Below are 18,939 nucleotides of genomic sequence, written 5' to 3'. Positions count from 1 at the left end.
GACTCAAAATACTTGGGGTGTCTGCCATCTTTATACAAAATAGAGTACTGTAAATAACAACTGGAGATGGTTTGGTGGCCCACCCTATCAGTAGCTTGGATGAAACCCAAATATTTGAATAATTGCCAAGACACTTCATCTAAGATATCGCACTTGGCTTACATCTATTTATCTTCCAGATGTTGGAAGAGGGAACACGTGTCAAGATAAAGACTACCTTTATCCTTATGAAGTTGTCATAAAGATATGAAGTTCAAAATATGAATATAGGAGTAAAGGTGAACATAACCTTTTAGTGAAAAGCAACGTATGATTTTATAAAGCTTGCTGTGTAACTTTTTATGTGTATAGGTATGAAGAATCTATAAAATCTTATGTGTGCAGAGGGAAAAAGTGGACCACATCACCACACTTCCCCACTATTTCTTCCACAGGAACACTACAATGTCCCATCTAGGAATTCAAGGTGAAATCAGGCTGACCATGGAGAGAAATGCAAATGGGATGGTGAACTGAAAATCCTTCAGCGTAATCCAGCAAAGCTTTTATGGGGTGCTTAAGATTATTACTGTGGTTTGGGACAATATTAGTAAAGATTTATTATCTTAGCATGAAGTGGGGGGAGATACTTTCTATTCATAATGTTGAACTTGAATGGCCTTTTAAAGCCTCAATATAATTATCTGGAAGTAAGTAGCTGATTTTATGGGGAATTACTTCTTGGTAAACACACACAAAATTAAACATGTTCACTTTTTATATCCACCCTCACATTCTATATTTCATGTAGCTAACTAATTAGTGAGAGGATATTTTTTATTATCAAACCAACTGGCCACTATATCAATCAGACACTTATCTGAATTTTTACATTTTCCACATTTTGTATAGTCTGCATTTTTTTATAGTCTACACAGGCTCCTTTTGACTTTTCTGCCTATAATCTGTAACATATATCCTCAGTCATTTTTTAACATGATTTTTGACGTCAGAAAACGTGTCACCATATGTTTTAGACAACCAAAATTGGAATTCAGTTTTTTATAAAAACATCTACATTATTCTGGTTTGAATTACTGTTGCTTTTATGGTTTGCATACTATGAGATTATCAGTTCTAATGTGGACAGTAAAGGACAAAAATTCAAAAATACGTAGAAAATAATCTATAATCATTTGATATTTCTGTAAGTATCCTTTGTAAAAGGATCAGTCTACAAGTACAACCTAGAATGGTAGTCACTCATTATTTAAGCCAATATTGTTTTGAAATTATAGTAACTGAAACAAATGCATTTAAGATAATAAGCAATTTCCTGGTTTCAGGAATATTCCTGAAATAGCAGTTACTGTATAATGAAAATTAGACTAAATATAGACACCAAGAGTGTATGTATATATAAGTCTCAGTAAGTGGTATGCTTTAATCATATATAAGTAGTTTCATAAGTTTTTAATTACAACTGTTTTTTTAAAAAACTTTTTAAAATTAATCCAGTGCATTTCTATAATATCCACATCCATGAGAATGTTTGATTTTCAATCATTGGTTCTCATCTATTATGTCCTCCCAGCCACTCTATGCATACATTTGATGTAATATCCTGGTCTGAAGTGGAATATCATCCTATCCATTCTGGCATGACTTTTGTTACTACTCATGTTTGCAAACAAATGGATCATTCTGGCTTGACTTTTTTTATTAAGCTGATCATTATCATACAGGAACAATTACTGAATATGTTCACAAAGGCTGCTTTCTGCTCAAACACAGCTAGTCTCTTAGGTCCGATCAAGCCTTTTATTTCCTATCATACTTTCTCTCTCTGTACTCCGTGTACTGTCCTAACAGTGCTGGGTGAGAATTCTGAAGGTTGTCCTATATTATTCATTTAGGAAGAAGATCAAATTATTTATTCAGCAATAATTAATACTCATGATAAAGGGAAAAAGTAAGCAGTAACTACATCAATCTAGAAGAATGTCAACATGATATGTTAGTGGCCATAGTGGCCAATATTTTTCTTATGGCTAAGGAAAATGTCAATATCCTAGTGTAATAATTTCCAAAAAGTACCCATGTTAGTCTTCTGTAGCAAAAACAAGTGTCTTGAGTCAGCTTACAGACTAACATGTTTATTTTGGCAAAAGCTTTCAAAAATAAAAGTTCTAATCATTGCTACTATAACTTGCCTTTAATAGTCATTTGAGTAGAAGGAAGAGGTTATTAAATAAATAAACAAACCTTAATTAGGGTGGAATATGTCATCCCAGTCTGCAGGTATCAGCAAAGCCACACATTAGCTTTTTCACTTGAAAATAACAATATTAAGTTCTATAAACACATGTTCTGTGTCTGGTTATTAACAGAATTAAATGAAATTCATGCACTGTACTACTTGATGAAGATGTGAGTTTTATTCAGACACAAACAAATCATGGCTCCACTTAAAATGGATGCCTAGGAACAGAACTGGTCCCCACTTATGTGGCAGCAGAGCAGGCAGCATGACAAGATGCTTCCATGGAATTTGCTCCCATTAGCTTGCTGGTGTTCTTTCTGCTTTGTGCATTCCCTTATTCACTGTTGGCCCTTTATTAGTACAGAATGTAATGTTTTTTAAGAAGTAGAGCCCTAAAGCCCTCTTCCATGAACTTCCAGAACAACACATGGAAAACAAAAAATGCAGAACACTGATACCACCTAGCTTGGAGAAGAACAAACATGAATGGCAACTAAGACTATCAACAACAAATGCACAAATTGATCAGAAGACTTTCAAGAATGGTCCTTTGGGGGAAAAAAAAAAGAAAATGAAAAGAGTAATAATGCCTTGTAACTTCACACAAAAAAAATCAATAAACAGTCCATGAAACCTGCTTGAATTTTTTGGGTCCAACCAGCTGCTCCAGTGCTTCTCGGGAACGATCTGCAAATAAAGGATATGTTCAGTTTTTATTTTTAAGGATAAGGAAATGTTAAGGATAGGGAACAAGGATAAACTAATACCTAGTCATGGGAAGAAATGTGTTTCAGTTATTTTTCTACAGTGCCATTGTATAAATAACCAAAATCCAGTTTAATATGTTGATTTATTATTTACTGGATATTTTGCTAGCTGTTACACAATGTGTTAAATATTTTATAAGCATGTTACAGTTTTATTAATGGCAGAGATTGCCAGAACAGGAATTCAAAGAATGAAAACATGCTATAACTTTCAACAAACAGTTCCAGGGAGTGTGAGAAAAGGAAGGCCAAAGGGCTTCAACGCGGGAAGCACAACAGAGAATGCACAAGCTTTGAAGCAAGAATGGACTGTAAATTCTGTGCTCTCTCTCCTGGTCACTTAGACCATCAACTGTTTGAAATTGTTGCCATATCTAAACTACAGTCAAGACATAATTCCTAGCTGCATAGTCTAAGCCCTTGGGAATTACAACCTAGATCATTCTGACTTGGGGAACCTAACAAAGCAGTTCTTCAAGACCCTTGTTTGTTTCAAGAAAGAAGCTGATACCAGTTTATGCAATTCATATTATTAAATTAATTACTGCAGTGGCTCCTTCCATCATGTAAATGCTAATAATTGTTTTATATCTTTATCCACGAAGCCAAAGAAGTAACTGTTGGAACAGGAGACCAATGATCTTTCCTACTGAGAAGGTGTGAGCTTAAATGCTAGAACTGCCATAACAGGCAACAGTAAGATCATTAAAGATAATTATCAGATTAAAAAATAATAATAAAAGAGCCAGTGTGGTATAGTAATTAAGGTATTGGAGTGGAGTGACTCAGATTCTAGTCCACCCTCAGCCATGGCAGCTCTGTGTGCGACTTGGATCAGTTGCTCTCTCTCAGCCCAAGGTACCACACAGGGTTTTTGTGGGGAAAATTAAGGAGGGAGCAGTATGTACATTGCCTTGAGCTACTGTATAAAAGGTGGGCTATAAACCTAATAAATAAAATAAATAAATCTAATAAATAAATCTCTTGCCAATGAATTAGTACTGATATCCCTGGAAGATCCCCTTCATAGCCATATTTAAACATACCACCAAACTATAACTAGACAGTGTGTGCAAAAGACATAGTACATTTTGGCTCATGTGATGTCTCCTTGTACTTTCTCTTGTTCCTCCTACTGTGGGTTGCTATTTGCAAATTTCCTTCTGCATGCTCAGCAAACCTGAGTTTGTTAATATCTTTAAATATGTAAAGAGATTAACTGTGGCTTCTTTATTCTTGGCAAGCAGTTTTACAGTTATAGGCAGACTCCTATTTTAGCCTCACTCTGGCTTTTAGATAGTAGCAGGTCTAAAATACCAAGGATATTTGGCATTTAATTCTTCACACCTCTCTTCTGACTTCTATTTTTAAATCTATTGTTTAGAGTAGCTAGAAATATTTTCTTTCAAAGCCAAGTTATGTCAGATGTCATTATGATGTCCTGCAGCAAATGTAAATTACATAATTTGAATGATGATGTCATAATGCATGCAATGTCATTTTGATGGCACTTGATGTGGCTTCCAATGAACATCTCCAAATATCTGCTCTAGTTAAGATTTCAAGTCACCTGTTACAAGTGGGCATCCATGAAACAGAAGAATATATATCATAGGGCAATACGTGAGGACAGCTTCCACAGCTATATCGGTCAAATTCACACATCGTTCCATATGGATCTCCTATTAAGGATAAGGAATAAAGCCATCAGTAGCTATTACTAATTAAATAAATAAAATAAATCCCTGTTTTGTGAAATACGATTGGAACAATAAGAGGGGTACTAGAATAGAGATTATTGGAATGACTAATGCCTCAAATAATTGCATGAAGCCATGGGTGTTCCTAATCCCTCAAAGGATGAATTGCTCTAGGGTAATTTGAATCTCATATGCCAAAGCACATTGAGATTTACCAAAGAGTATCCTCCTGCTACGTATTTCAGTGCCTTCTGTTATATTCCTGCAAATTGTTGGTCAATTGACTTCCTTGTATGCGCTCCCACATGTACATCTCTAGAGTAAGGAAAGAAAGTCCCCCTCCTTTGACTGTGACAGTGAGCTAAATTTACTGTCAACACAGAAGTGGTATCCCTTGCTGTCTCCTTAGTTGGAGTGCTTGGCTTAACAATAAAAGTATATCACGACATGAAGAAAGCATGTGCTTTAGAGAAAAATCTTACCGCTACCTTAATTTCAGTTGAAATTAGAGATGAGGCAGCATTGCCCTAGATTACCTACTTTTAAGAGCAGATCGTGGATTTGTGGATTTTGTTTCAATCTAACTAACAAAGATGATTTCATTGAAGCCCCGCTTAAAAAGTTAAAGGAAATTGAACAGAGTGTGTACCAAACTCCTGCAAGTATGTGGTAAAATATACTTTTTGGCTGGCTGAATTTTGGAAGCATAGAGAAACTGATTTTACAAACAGCTTTGACTTCTTTAGTAGGATTTATCTGTATCTAAGTATTGCTCTCTTGCAGTAGTACATTTATATTTCAAAAGAGATCTCCTAGACTACAGATCATGCAACTGTATGAACATATTAGGGTCCCCACTGCCCCACCTGAGTGCTATTCTCTTTTGAACATCTTCTCTCAGAACTCACAATATACATCTCAGGAAAGGTGGAGAAAATGAGGTAACATAGAATGATGAGCAACAGAGGGAAACTGAGAGGGCTCAATGAATGTATTTCAGTCTTTGTGTGTTTTAAGCTTATTTCAGTAGTAAAACCTTTGGCTCAGCAAATATATATAAATCTATTCTTGTTTCCGCATTGCTTGGCACACAGGAAACCATATGTGGATAATGTGCAAGAACAGACAAAAACAGGAAAACGACTTGAACACATAGTCACACTTACTGACCAATAATACTAGTGAAAAACAACATACTATATTTAGTACCCAATGATACTCATGAAAAACAAGTTTTTACCTTATATGGTATATAAGTATAATATATAAAAGATGATATGATACACAGTAAGCACACTTCTCAGTAGAGTTTGCCCAACAGCTGTCGATTAAAAAAGTACCCTTTCGAATGCCTTCATTGAGTGTTGGTGTGGCAATTTTCTTTTCCCCGACATATTAACTTATTAATAAAAACTTTAATTAAACATATTCAAATGTTACCTTTAAATTGTTTGAACACATTCCACTAACAAGTGCTATTACACCATCATCAGTAACCTAAATGGAAAAAAGGATCTTCTATCAAATGGAAGCCAAAATAATTATTTATTTTCTTCAAATGATGGAAATCTATACACAATCTATTGTTTTTATTTATATATGTCCCCAAAATAGTTTGCATAAAAACAGAAGGAAAATGCAATAAACAACAAGGCCAGATTAAAGGTTCCTTAATTAGCAAGGAAAATTTCTTACATCCTAACCACTAAGTAAAAGCTTTGGAAAAAGTTGAAATTTAGCAGAGACAAGTCCAAAGCTCAGAAAACAAAGATAGCGTTGGGATATTTTCCTTATATGTTTAAATTAAGGATCATGAAAGATTGCACAGGCAGTAGTAATACCGTTTTATAAAGGCTGGCTCCTGCCAGTATAAACAAATGAGTACATCATGTAACAAAACCCATGTAAAAAAAGACATACATCTTATGTATAGAAAAACATACGCATAGGAAAGAAAAAATGCCTATTTAAGAAGACCTCTGTTTTATCTCAAGATAAGGAGACATTTGTTTTAACTATAAATAAGGAGGAATCTGTTCTAACTCTAGATAATGAAACATTCCAGAGTGCAGTAAATGAAATAATGAAGTTTTAACAAAGTATGGTTTGACTGAACATAGAAAAACTTAATTACTAAGAGAAATTCAACAGTGGAACCAATTACCTAGAGATAGTACTAGGTTCCCCTTCACTGGATCTGTTTAAGCAGAAGTTGGACAACCATTTGTCTGGGATTTAATTTGGATTACAGGTAGTCCCCGGATTAAGAATGCCTGGGTTACAGACAACCCATAGTTAAGAACTGAGCCTACTGTAGCAAAATTCAAGTTAAATACACAATGATTTGAGTTAAATATACAATGGTTTGAGTTCATTAAACAATACTTCTTATACAGTATTTTACAATTATACTGTTCCGGCTTACATACAAATTCAATTTAAGGACAGACCTTGGGAACAGAACAGAACTGGGGACTACCTGTACTACACTGAGCAGGGCAGGGGGAGGGATTTGGTGGCTGAAATGTTTTAAGTTTTTCATTCTATGTCTTAACACCTCACCTTGAACTTACAACAGAAGGACCTAATCAAAGCTTTTGTGGCTCATTAAAAGAGAGCCATATTTCATCCCAAATAGCCATCTTAAATTTTACTCTGGCTGAAAGAGGGCACTTATTAAATACATGAGGACCAATCGTATTAGCTGCATTTAACTGACTAATTAATTTTAATTAACTCTAAATGTGAATTCAGAAATCAAATTTGAGTTTTATCCTGCACCCCGTCTACCTTCTTGGAGTGTGGATACGCACATGTAATTTAAAGGCCAGGTGTGGTCCCTGTCCAGAAAGGTTGTGCATCTCTGGTTTCAGAATGTATAGACAGGAAATACATTCCCAACAGACTACCCAAAAGTCAGTTTGAACTTCTAATGCACCCGTGCCTACCCTCATATTCATAAGGCCAATAAATTCTCTTTCAGTCCCAGAAATAAATCTTGCCACTGTGTCTTTCACATGTTTAAGTTTCCAGATGTCCATCAAGGGCAACCCTATAAAGAAAGTATTCCTAGCTTTCTAATGCATTCCTAAATCTAAAGGCTTGCAGGTCGAGTGAGCAGGTCTACTTTATCTTGGAAAGGACACATCTGCTTTGAACATCCAGAGTTGCTGTTTTTGTTTTTGTTTTTTAACAGCAGTCATGTTAGACAAGGAGCCTCATACACATGTTGTGGGTATAAACTGCCCACTTTAATAAGGAACCAAAGTGATCAGAGATAATTGAAACCAAGTATATTATATTGGCATGCACAAAAATGATTGTCACTAAGGAACACTGAACAAAGCAAGGTTACAGGTTATATACGTTTGGTTTGTTGGAATGATTAAGACAATATAATAAATCATACTATGACCTCTATCACTAGACTATCTCTGATAATACTTAGGGGATGACCTTAGTGCAGTGTCCCTGCTTTCTTCTAAACTAACAGAACTCTCTTCCTGCCTGAGATACTAACACCATCTACCATAAACAATGGTATTTATTGTGCCATATACTGCCTCCTATCAGACCATGACAAAGACAACAGTCTGGTTTTTGTTATCTCTTTTCCAGGGTCACAGTGCCAGCTGCCTGCTTTTTACTTTCATGATTTTACTCATGCTTAAGCAACATTCAACATCAAACATATCATTAAATCTCTACAGACATAAACTGAAATGTCAATGGGGAACACTGCTTTCCTTGGGCATCACATTGAGAACCCAGAATCTAATGCCTGCCGACCAAGCCAAGTAAAGAACAACTTACTACTTCCAATTATTAAAAGACAGCCATTTCATCCCTCTTGATTTTGGAATCCCAATACTGATAACAAAGAGTCTTATGGAGTTATTTATGAGTCATTTGTTTTAACTGCTTATATTGTTTTTCAAGATGCTGTTGTTGTTATTATGCTTTTCAATCTTACTTGGGTTGATGAAAAATCCACGCTGTGCAGGGATCTACAGTTCTTTCCAAGGGCCTGTAAGGATGTGTCTGTGATGTTGGAGCATCCGCCTAAGCTGACTATTTGTAAAAAGGGGCAGTTGAGGGCAAGAGCAAGGACCCCACTGTCTGTTAGGTTGCTGCATCTCTTAAAGGAGGCTTCCCGCAAATAGGGGCATGATAAGGCCAGTGCTGCAACACCTGTTGGAGAGAGAAGGAGGTCATTCTCCAGTAGGTAGACTTCTATTACCAGACATTTGAATGTAAGAGTTTGATTTCACTGAGTTTTAATTTGCATAATGTACATAAAGGATTTTATTTTTTGTTGATTTTTAAAGAAATCAATCATTTCCTTTTCTGAACTTGATGGAAACCCAGTAATGAGAAGTGTCTTAAGAGAGTCATGTTTTCAACCAAGACTATGGATTGGACCACTGAAGTCACAGCAAGGTGAAATGCATCTGGACACCAAGTTCATTGCCAGCATACTGCTGTTCAATACTGTTTAAAATTTCTATCATCATAGGTTAATGTTTCCACAACAATTTATATGTGTGTACATTTTCTTCATCTGTTTTTCTAATTTTTCATTCATTTCTCAGTCACTACATCTGAACCAAAAAGCAGATGACTGGAAAAGACCTTTGAAAGAGATTCTAGAGTACTCCCAGCCTATTGGTATAGACCCATGTTATTCAAACTGTGATCCTGGAACCCCAGGGTTCCATGAAAATCATCCAGGGTTTCAACATGACAGTTTCTATTTACATTGTATGAAATGCATTATTGCAACATTAATTGTAACATTTTGTTCAATTTATTTATTTATTTACAGAACTTAGACGGCCGCCTATGTCATACAATGACTCTATGCAGCTCACAATGTAATAAAATGTATTACATGAAACATACTTATTAATCAGTATAAACAGTGCACACTGATTTTTCACATTGAGAAAGGTTCTTCAGGTATTTCAAGTTTGAAGACCACTGGTGTAGACCAACCAATCAAGGTCTGGCCAGATGATCTGGACTACTATTACCACCAGCTCCAGCCAACATGGCCAATGGACAAAGAACTGGGTAGGGACAGGCCAAACCTTAAATTTCATTTCATTTACATTCACAGTAAAATACAATTAAATATATTAAATACAATTACCGGAGTTTATATAACCTATTACATTTTTACACTGTATTACAAATGGGTGTTAATTTCTGGAGTGATTTAGGCATTGTATGTAGACTTAGGATCTCAGGCTGTGCTCTCCTGGATTATATTTGTGAACTGCATAGAATGTAGAAGGCTGTGCTAGTTAGCAATCCCACATAGATCTGTTTACCTTGCAATGTTAACATTCTTCTTGCCTCACCTGTAAGGTCAAACTGCCTTGCCAGCAGCAAATCTCCCTTTACAAGACCCACATATTTTACTAAGTAACTGTCCTCCCTGCATCAAAAGGAGGCTTTGATATGCAGGCCGGATGGCCTCAAGGTATGCTAATTTACTCAAGGATGAAGAAAATAAACCCATTTAGATTTTCCTGTTTAAAAAATCAAGAGTCAGACTGCTACAGTAACTTGGTTAATGGTAATTGACTTGGTACCTGTGCCTTTCAGCTAATGCCTATTCCTTATATAGAGAATTGTAAACCAATTATCCAATTACCTATACCCCTTAGAATTTGGTGTAACCTATAATAAGATCTGTGTTGACAAGGTATCAGCTTTTGGCTTGCTTGCTGAGAGCCCAGTGATTACTTGTATCCTTTGTTAGCTTAATAAAGGAAACTGTTTTGGATTTTTCCAATTGTTTTGGCTTTCTTTAAGATCAGTTTTTCCACCAGTTTGGTTCACCATACACTACCTACTAAACTAATGAAGGAAATGAAGAATATGAATCACTTGCTTGGAGGCAGGCCTGCAGGCAGGTTTTAGAAAGAGAGATCATGTGTTGGAAAGCCTCAAGGAAGGCACAAAAGCACAACTTTTCACTTATGAGAAAGCCAAGACAGAAGGTGGATAGCTAGAATGGAACAGCTGTCCAAACATGGGAACCAACTACCTGGGAACCTGAGACTTGTCAGATTTCATCTTCAACTTATTACCCCTCATGCATCCCAATTCTTAGTTTTGGAAGCAGTTCACCACCTCTGTTGAAATTGTCTTCTTGTTCCTCACATATTCTGACCACAAAACACTTACAAATGTGTCTAGTTATGTCCATTTATAGAAAATTCTGCTGACACCACAACTGCTGACCAGTATGAATCCATGAATCCTATTCCACTTGACCCTCCTCCATTCTGTTTCTGCTGACACCATTCTGTGAGCTGATTTTGTTTTTGGTCCTTGTCTGTCCTGCGGTTCTCCTAACTTCCTCTCTTCTTAGGATGGATGGTTAATCTTGGGTCCCTTTTCTTTTTCTGCTGCCTCCAATTATTGCTTACGTTTCTTGGTTTGATGAGTATTGGCACTTGGATCTCACATAAATGTTTATGACAAGTGGGCCTTTGTTGTAGTTTTTCCACCACTGTCAGTTCCTTTGATATCCGTTCATGTTTCTTCTTTTCTTTAATTTTGCAGAATTACTTCCATAGGATCATATATTTTCTTAGCGCTATTTGACAACTGACTTGCCTACTTTTCTTATTCCTATTTTATTGTCTCTGTTTTTTCCAGTTTTTGATAGGACAAGAATGACCCAAGGTGAGGCAAGATGGCTTAGGGGGAGGGCAGTGCACTTTCTCAGCTGATTGGCTTAAATTTTGCTTATACCTCATAATCAATTTCATGAAGTATATACCTTACAAATTGATCATATTCAATATGGAGTTGCAATTTTATATTGTTCCTGAATCTTCTGTAAGTTTTGAGAACTTATTTTTCAGCTGAAAGAATATAAACCTCTGAGAATGGTAAGGTTTGATTCTTCTGTCAAAAAGACTGTGCACTCCGAGCAGAGGGATCAATTCTAATACATGCTGTTGACCTTGTGAACTTCTATTCATAAGAAAATGTGTGTATTTGTATCTCAAGGGAATAAGGAAAGGGAACATCAGTTTCAGGACTTATTATAAAAAGTTTGTAGCATTAAAATTTAAAGTTTAGTAATAGTAATTATTAACTGTATTAAACTAATTATTACTAAATTATTAGTAATAATATATTTAGTTATTTAGTTTAATATAGTTTAGTTTAGTCATAGTATAATCTATAATGGTATTATAATTTTCATTACTTTCCATTATTTTTCATTTCTTTTAATCTTCTCTACAAAGTTATTTCAATAAAATTTTTATTTGCATTGCATGCAATGTGCCTATGTGTATATATATGTGTGTTGCTGGAAACATTTCAAGTCTAGGCAAATGCTTATACTGCTTACACCATTTTTCTGAAACTGTGCTATGGTTGTGACTCTGGGCTCTGGGGCAGCTAGATGGAAAAGTTGCAAAAATATTCTCCTATATTTCCATAACTTTGCTTGACTGAGATGATAGCTGGATGAAGACACCATAGAAGACTTCATCCAGCAGCATGACACAGAGAGAACCTTCACATTCTAATGAAAGAGTAGATGAATCACTTTCATATACATCTCCAGATACATGGAGAAAATGCACCAATCTTCTCCTCTTTAGTTTACTTACTTAAAATAATCTGCAAAGCATATCAATTAAAGGAGAAAATAACAAACAACTCAAACAAGTATCACTTGTATCTCCCAGTGTTCTTTTAAATGACTATTGTGCAGAACATATACCTTCAGAAGTTATGGTTAGCCTGTTGCTCTTCCAAACATTTACATTTATTTTTTTAAGCTGCCTGCAGTTACAAAGCTGTTGCAAGGCGTTGTCTGAAATATCACAGTCTCGAAGATCCAGTGCCTCCACTGCGGGATGCAGAACCTAAAAATGGCAAATACTTCAATCAGATCTTACTTTTTAAAATATAAATAAATAAAGCAAAACAGTTTCTTCAACTCCAGGATTCTGGTGTAATTGGCAACGATTTGTTATGAATGGCTACTTACATAATAATGTGATTGCCATTCACTGTGATGGAGGAAGCTGCTCAAGATGCCCTAGCTGAATACCAGCCTCAGGAGGAGCCTAGCAATATGGCACCTGAGGCTGAAGTGGCCAACGAACATTTGAATCAGCTGGAGGCAGCAGAAGATGAGAGAACAGATCCAAAACCTCTTCCTAGCCCTAGAGCATGTAGGGCTGAATGTAGAACAGAGCAGAGGAGATCTGTGAGGCTTCTTGCATGGCAAGGGTGCCCCCACTCTTGACTGCCTGCACTTGGTGTAGATTCCATTTAAGGTCTGTCACTGTCCAGCAGTTCTCCAACCACTCTGCCTATCAGAACTCTGTGCCTCATGAGCCTGTTACCAATGGATATTCTACTCCTTGGAAGCCAGACTGGGTGATGACTCACGTCTGGCCTTTTGGACATGACCTGACTATACTTCTGCCTCCCACTTTGGACTTTAGCCATTTGGAACTCATTGCAGACAAGTTCTCTAGGAATTAGGATTTCGTTGCTCTGCGCATGTGTTTGCAGAAATGCTGTGTCTGCCACTATTTGTATTTACTAAATTCTGGGTAAAGCCCCTTGCAATTACTCCTCGGAATGTGTATATGTCTGGCCTGAGACAGGACATTCACTGGGTTCACATAGAGTGCTATGTTGTAACATGATTTCTATGGCTTTGGTTTAGTACAGTGCAGTCATTTAGGGTTTAAAAGGTCAGGATTTAATCCTAGTGAACTGTGTGAAACCCAGACTAGCCATTGGGGCTAGCTAACGAAGATGATGAAGTAGAAATTATGCTATGGAGGATACTGAAACCTTAGCCTTTTAGTCATAACTGTTCATCAAATGTTTTAACACTCACTGAAAGTAAAAAGTCATTCAGCTTACTTATATATTTTTTAAAAATTGTAACTAGTTTTATATACTGTTCTAAGCCATGTTTTAACAAGAGATAAGCCCCAATTTACTAGATTTATATAACAGACTAAGCAATAAATGGTTTACAAATCATGGTGGCTAGGTTCACATAGCAAGCTAAATTAAACATATACAAACACATATTTCAAAATCTTCCAAACTGCCTAACCGCAACTCTCAGCATCCTCATGGTAGAAGAAGTATCAGTCTTCATACTTGTTTAGTTGGCAGAACACAGGAAGTTTACTGCTCAAGCATTGCAATGGAAGACACAATCATCACAGAATTGAAAGTGTCTTCAAATTGAGACCACAAAGCTCAGAATATATAGTTTCTTTAGTATCTAAGGTTAATTTGTCATTGGTTATATATATGACTTGCATACAGTCTAGAATACTATTGTTAAATTAGGTATCAACCTATTCTGGCATAAAAGGAAATTCTTGTGGTTAAAGACATTTAGTGCATGGCTTGCAGTTTAAGCATTCTGGGATATGTAACATCCTGTAAACAAAACAAATTGGAACATTTTGCCTCACCTGTCAATCACCTAATATTTCTTCTGACCCTTTTCTCATTATACAGGTCACATTTTATTGTTCTCTAATATATCTTTTCTAACATGTCCATCATTCAGAAAGGACCATGTCTAAAACAACTCCATTTATATCAAGCAACAACATCTACTTCTTTACCTGGAAGGATGGCCAATGGTGAGGAGAGCAGTAATTTTGACACTTCAAGAGTGCCACAATTTATCTCTCTCTGGTTTAACATCTTCTGCATACCAGCCTACAGATGACGGGAATGGCACGTAATAGTAACAAATCTCCAATTTTGTAAGGCGCAATACTGAGAAAGTAGTAAGAACCATGGTCTAAATGGAATCTTACCATGCTAATATTTGTATCTGTTATCCATCCTTGGATACTCAATGATTTAATCAGTTTATCTTTTATGTTGGGAGGCAAAGGCTTGATATCTGCAGCATATTTGGATATGTTTCTTGTTAAACAATGAAGGCATCTGAGGATGAAAAAGGGGGAAAAAACACTTATAGGTGCAGTATCAGGTATCAAACCACATTTTCTTAGTCAGCAGTAAACATGGCTTCTGTATATAGCCAAATACAGATTAGGTATTTTTAAAAAGTAAGTACTGGGTGTTTCACTATAGACATGCACAATTTATAGTAGTTACAAACAGGAATATGAACAAATGAAATACAATAATTTTAAACAAGTTCTAGTCACAAACATGCTACTTATGGGTTCTGATTGGATTATAACAAGAAAAATGAGATTTTTGAAGATCCTTGGAAACCTGTAGGGATTACTCAGTGACAAGTGAGACTGGTTTTACATATTGCAATAAACCATAAAGAGACTGGTCTTGTCACAGCATAATGCGTGAACCAAGTCAACTGTCTGCTGCTTTCTGCTTATTCAGAAATTCATGGTTAGGTATGGCTTATGACGTGTGACATAAATCAAAGCTATCAGTTTTCACCTTTTCGCCAAATTTATTTCTCATTAGTTTAGTGATCACTCTCAATGAACCAGACTAGCGTGTTCCAGGAACTGTGTACTACTGAATATGTAAAATGAGATAATTGCCCAATATCAGGGATCAGAAAGGTAGCTGTCCCAAAATATCCCCTCTGTGTTCTTTAAGTTAGTCTATAGCTTGCCTGACTTATTGCTGTTGTTGAAATATGGTTCACCTGTCAAGCTGGTTAATTTTAATATAAAAAATGTATGCATGGAAGAATGCAGATACTATAGAAAAATCTCTCACAATGACTCCAAATGTCCTGCAATTTTCTACAATCTGCTTGATTTCTATAGCAGGACTAGGTTTTTTAAAAATCCTTGCTTTCTATAACTTTTATACCCCTGGGTTTTTCTCTTCATTAAATCATCCTGAAAACATATTAAGAGAGGAAACGCATATAATTCCAAGGATTTGGTTATATCATCCAAATGAAGTGCAAGAAAGGCTTCTAGCAAAACAATAATAATAAACACGACAGCAACCATCTGACATTTCTTTGGCTGGCTTCAGGTGGGACTGTGTCAGCCAGGAAATACAATAAAGCATCCGATGTCAAAGCCATTAATTTTCTGAATATTTGACAGCAGTCCACCAAAAATTGACTGAAAATTATTTAAAAAATGATTTAAAAAAACAATGCACAGAGATTGCAAAATCAGAGAATATGATTTTACCTACAGTATACGCTGTAGGTTTACATTGATAAAAATGTTTCACAAAAAATTATTTAATGATTAAATAATAGGGGTTGTTTCACACTATCTGTCCATTACTGTCATGCATGAGGCATGAATTATTAGGTAAATAATTATGGTACAAAAATACAGGATCAGAAAAATTCAGAAGGAAACATCTGCCATAGCTATTAACCTTAATAGTTATATGAGATTCCCATTCTAGAAACCAACCTGAGGCCCTCTTGTAGTTCAGGCCACAACTTGTGGAAGGGCTACATTGGCTGAACATTCTGGGAGTTATAGTTACAAGACATCTGGAAGACTCCAGGTTTGTGGAGACTGCAGTATCCTTTGACAACCAGCCGTGAGAGGCTACAGGTAGTCCTCACTTAATGACAATAGGGACCAGAAAGTTGGTTAAGTGGGGTGGTCACTAAGCGAGTCACCACATGACCAGACCCAATTTTATGACCATTTTTACAACAGTTGTTAAGCAAATCACCATGGTTATTAAGCGGATCATGTGGTTGTTAAACAAATCCAGCTTCTCCAATGGACGGTTTTGCTTAACAACCAGGTGATTTGCTTAACGACTGTTGTAAAAAGGGTTGCAAATCACCATCACACAACCGTGAAAAACTTGGTATTAGTGTCTGTTAAATTTTATTTTATTTTTTTTCCCAGCTCACTTCTCTTACCTATCAAGATCAGTTTGAATTTTCTTAGATATTAGCTAGCCTATCCATTTTTGGCACATACAAATTTAATAAGTTCTTCCTCTGTGTTGGTGCCTTCCAGTCAGTTTTTGACTCCTGGCAACTCCTTGGACTAGTCCCTGCAGTTTTCCCGGTAAGATTTCAGAAGTGGTTTGCCATTGCCTCTTTCCTAGGATTGAGAGAGAGGGCTCTAGGTCACCCAGCTGGCTTTGTGCCTAAGGCGGGACTAGAACTCACTGTCTCCCAGTTTCTAGCATGATACCTTAACCACTACACCAAACTGGCTCACAGGTTCTCCCTCTACCCTCTTGTCTAAGTCATTAATAAACATTGATAAGTACGTGGTCCAGGCTAAACTAATTGAGAGCCCATTCAATAATTCTCTGACTTCTGATTTCATAAAGAATTATTGATGAGCATTCTGAATTTGATTTTCAAGCCAACTATATATCATCCACATTATCATCTACCCCACAGTTAACTAACTTCTTAATCTGAGTATCATGAGTTATTTGTGAAATGCTTTGCTTACCATATATACTCACATAGATGCCCATCCACAGATAAGATGACCCTTGAATTTTTAACCAAAATACCATGAAAAATGCACTACTTGCAGATAAGCTGAGCCTCAATTTTTGTATGTTTTAATACTCACAATTGGTTTATCTGCAGGTGGCCCATTTTTCATGGTATTTTGGTTAAAAATTTGAGGATCTACTTACCTTCAGATGGCCTTATCTGTGAGTATATTCAGGATATACAGGTACTTTTAAAAAGTATTACCACATTTACTCACAGATAAGCTCATCCATGGATAAATCAAACCCAATTTTGGTGGTGTATTTCAGCACCTAAAATTCTCAGCTTATCCACAAGTATGTACAGTAAGTCAAGCTATATTACATCGAAGCAGCCCCACAATTCTGAGTAAAAATATGAGATGAGGTTACTTGCACAAGATAAACTCATGCTAACTTGGTGATTATTATCAAGACACTTATGTATCAATCTCTTTATGATCTACTCTAGACTCTTTCCAGGTTTTGATGTTAGACCAGCTAATCTCTGGTCTCCCAGATCTTCCTTATCCATTTTGAAGATGAACCACCCTTGCCATCCTCCTCTGGCCATTGTTTTTAGGATTTTACAAAGATAATACATAAAAGTTTGGCCAGACCATCAGCAAGTTCTTTCAGTATCCCAGCTGTCTTGGGGGAAGTGAGGAAATCTGTGAGATGGTGGGCACAGGTGCAATACACAAGCATGTACAAAAGGGCGGGGCTTGTGATGCTACCTGGCCACATCTTGCAGATTTTGACATCTCCCCCAAATCCTAGGATGCAGTTAATCTCCTACTGGAGATTTAAATTCATCGGCCATGCTTCATCCTGCTTCTCAGAAATGCCTGGCTGAATACAAGCTCTCTTGTTAGAGACACAGCCAAAAGAGGAGCTGAATATTTCTACCTTTCCTTTGGCATCAGATTTTGCCACTGTCATTAAGCAGCTAGGATCCGGATTCCTCAGCCTTTCTCCCATTCTGAACGTATTTCAGCAATGCTTTTTGTTGTTCATATCACTGTTTCACCTCAGGTCAGTCTGGGGTTTAGCTTTCCCGGCTTCCCTAGTGACCTGACTTTCTTCCCACCTCCTCCATTTTCCCTCAGCGGAAAGGCACATCGGTGACGCGCTGCCAACGGCCCTCTGAACATGCTCAGGGTCACGGCCCAAACAGTACTAGGTTCGTGAGGGCTCGGACGTTGCTCCCGTCAACGAGCCGAGCAACGAGCGGAGGAAGAAAATTGGCAACGAAGGACTAAAATGTAGAGCAACCAGGGGAGTGATGGAGGGAGGCTGGGTGAAAGAAGGGAAGGTCGGGCCTCGGGAGAGAAATCTGCCCGGCGAGGAGAGGCCCTGGGAGGATCGGCCACTTACAGCTCCAAGAGCGACCGAACCGCCCCGCCGCCTCCGCCTCCGCCTCCGTAGCGGCAACTCATCGCCAGGCCTGGGCCGCTCGCTTCCTTTTCCTCACAGGCCGGGCTGGTGCCGCCCGGTCAGAAACCGTCGCTCATTTCCTCAGAGAGGGCGCGCTCGGCGCCTCCCAGCCCGTCCCTGGCTGCGGAGCTAGCCCACCTGGCTGGCGAAGGGGAGCTGGAATTCTCAGAGCGTCCCTGGGCGAGAGCAGAGCACGTTGGGAAATGTAGTGTTTCAAGCGCAGCGAGGCTTCCCGAGGGCTTCTAAGGGTTTCGCCTGGAACCGGGAGACGCGGTCTCGGAGAAGCACGCGAGTGGCGCGTGCCGCTTTCGGTTTCGATCGCCCCGCCAGCCCGAAT

General features: G+C 37.5%; 1 protein-coding gene across 2 annotated transcripts; it reads right to left on the bottom strand.

Annotated features, from left to right (window-relative positions):
* Window positions 1-1,399: 1,399 nt before the first annotated feature.
* On the bottom strand, window positions 1,400-18,734 carry AMN1 (antagonist of mitotic exit network 1 homolog). Of its 2 annotated transcripts, none has more exons than XM_007440102.4 (7): window positions 18,543-18,734; window positions 14,552-14,684; window positions 12,466-12,610; window positions 8,683-8,900; window positions 6,150-6,206; window positions 4,580-4,691; window positions 1,400-2,929 (listed from the first exon to the last, which is right to left on the bottom strand). In XM_007440102.4, the coding sequence occupies exons 1-7, from the start codon at window positions 18,602-18,604 to the stop codon at window positions 2,856-2,858; spliced, it is 801 nt and encodes a 266-aa protein (XP_007440164.1). In that variant the 5' UTR covers window positions 18,605-18,734; the 3' UTR covers window positions 1,400-2,855. The 2 variants fall into 2 exon arrangements, with proteins under 2 accessions (XP_007440164.1, XP_087997314.1); XM_088141188.1 differs by lacking the exon at window positions 18,543-18,734 and adding an exon at window positions 18,075-18,411.
* Window positions 18,735-18,939: the final 205 nt, after the last annotated feature.

Source organism: Python bivittatus, unplaced genomic scaffold (assembly GCF_059951505.1).
Source record: "Python bivittatus isolate LINGU-HERP-01145 unplaced genomic scaffold, Pbiv_v1 ctg000330_np1212, whole genome shotgun sequence".
Taxonomy (NCBI): domain Eukaryota; kingdom Metazoa; phylum Chordata; class Lepidosauria; order Squamata; family Pythonidae; genus Python; species Python bivittatus.
Note: the sequence above shows the minus strand (reverse complement) of the source record. Positions and strands in the feature narration are given on the sequence as shown.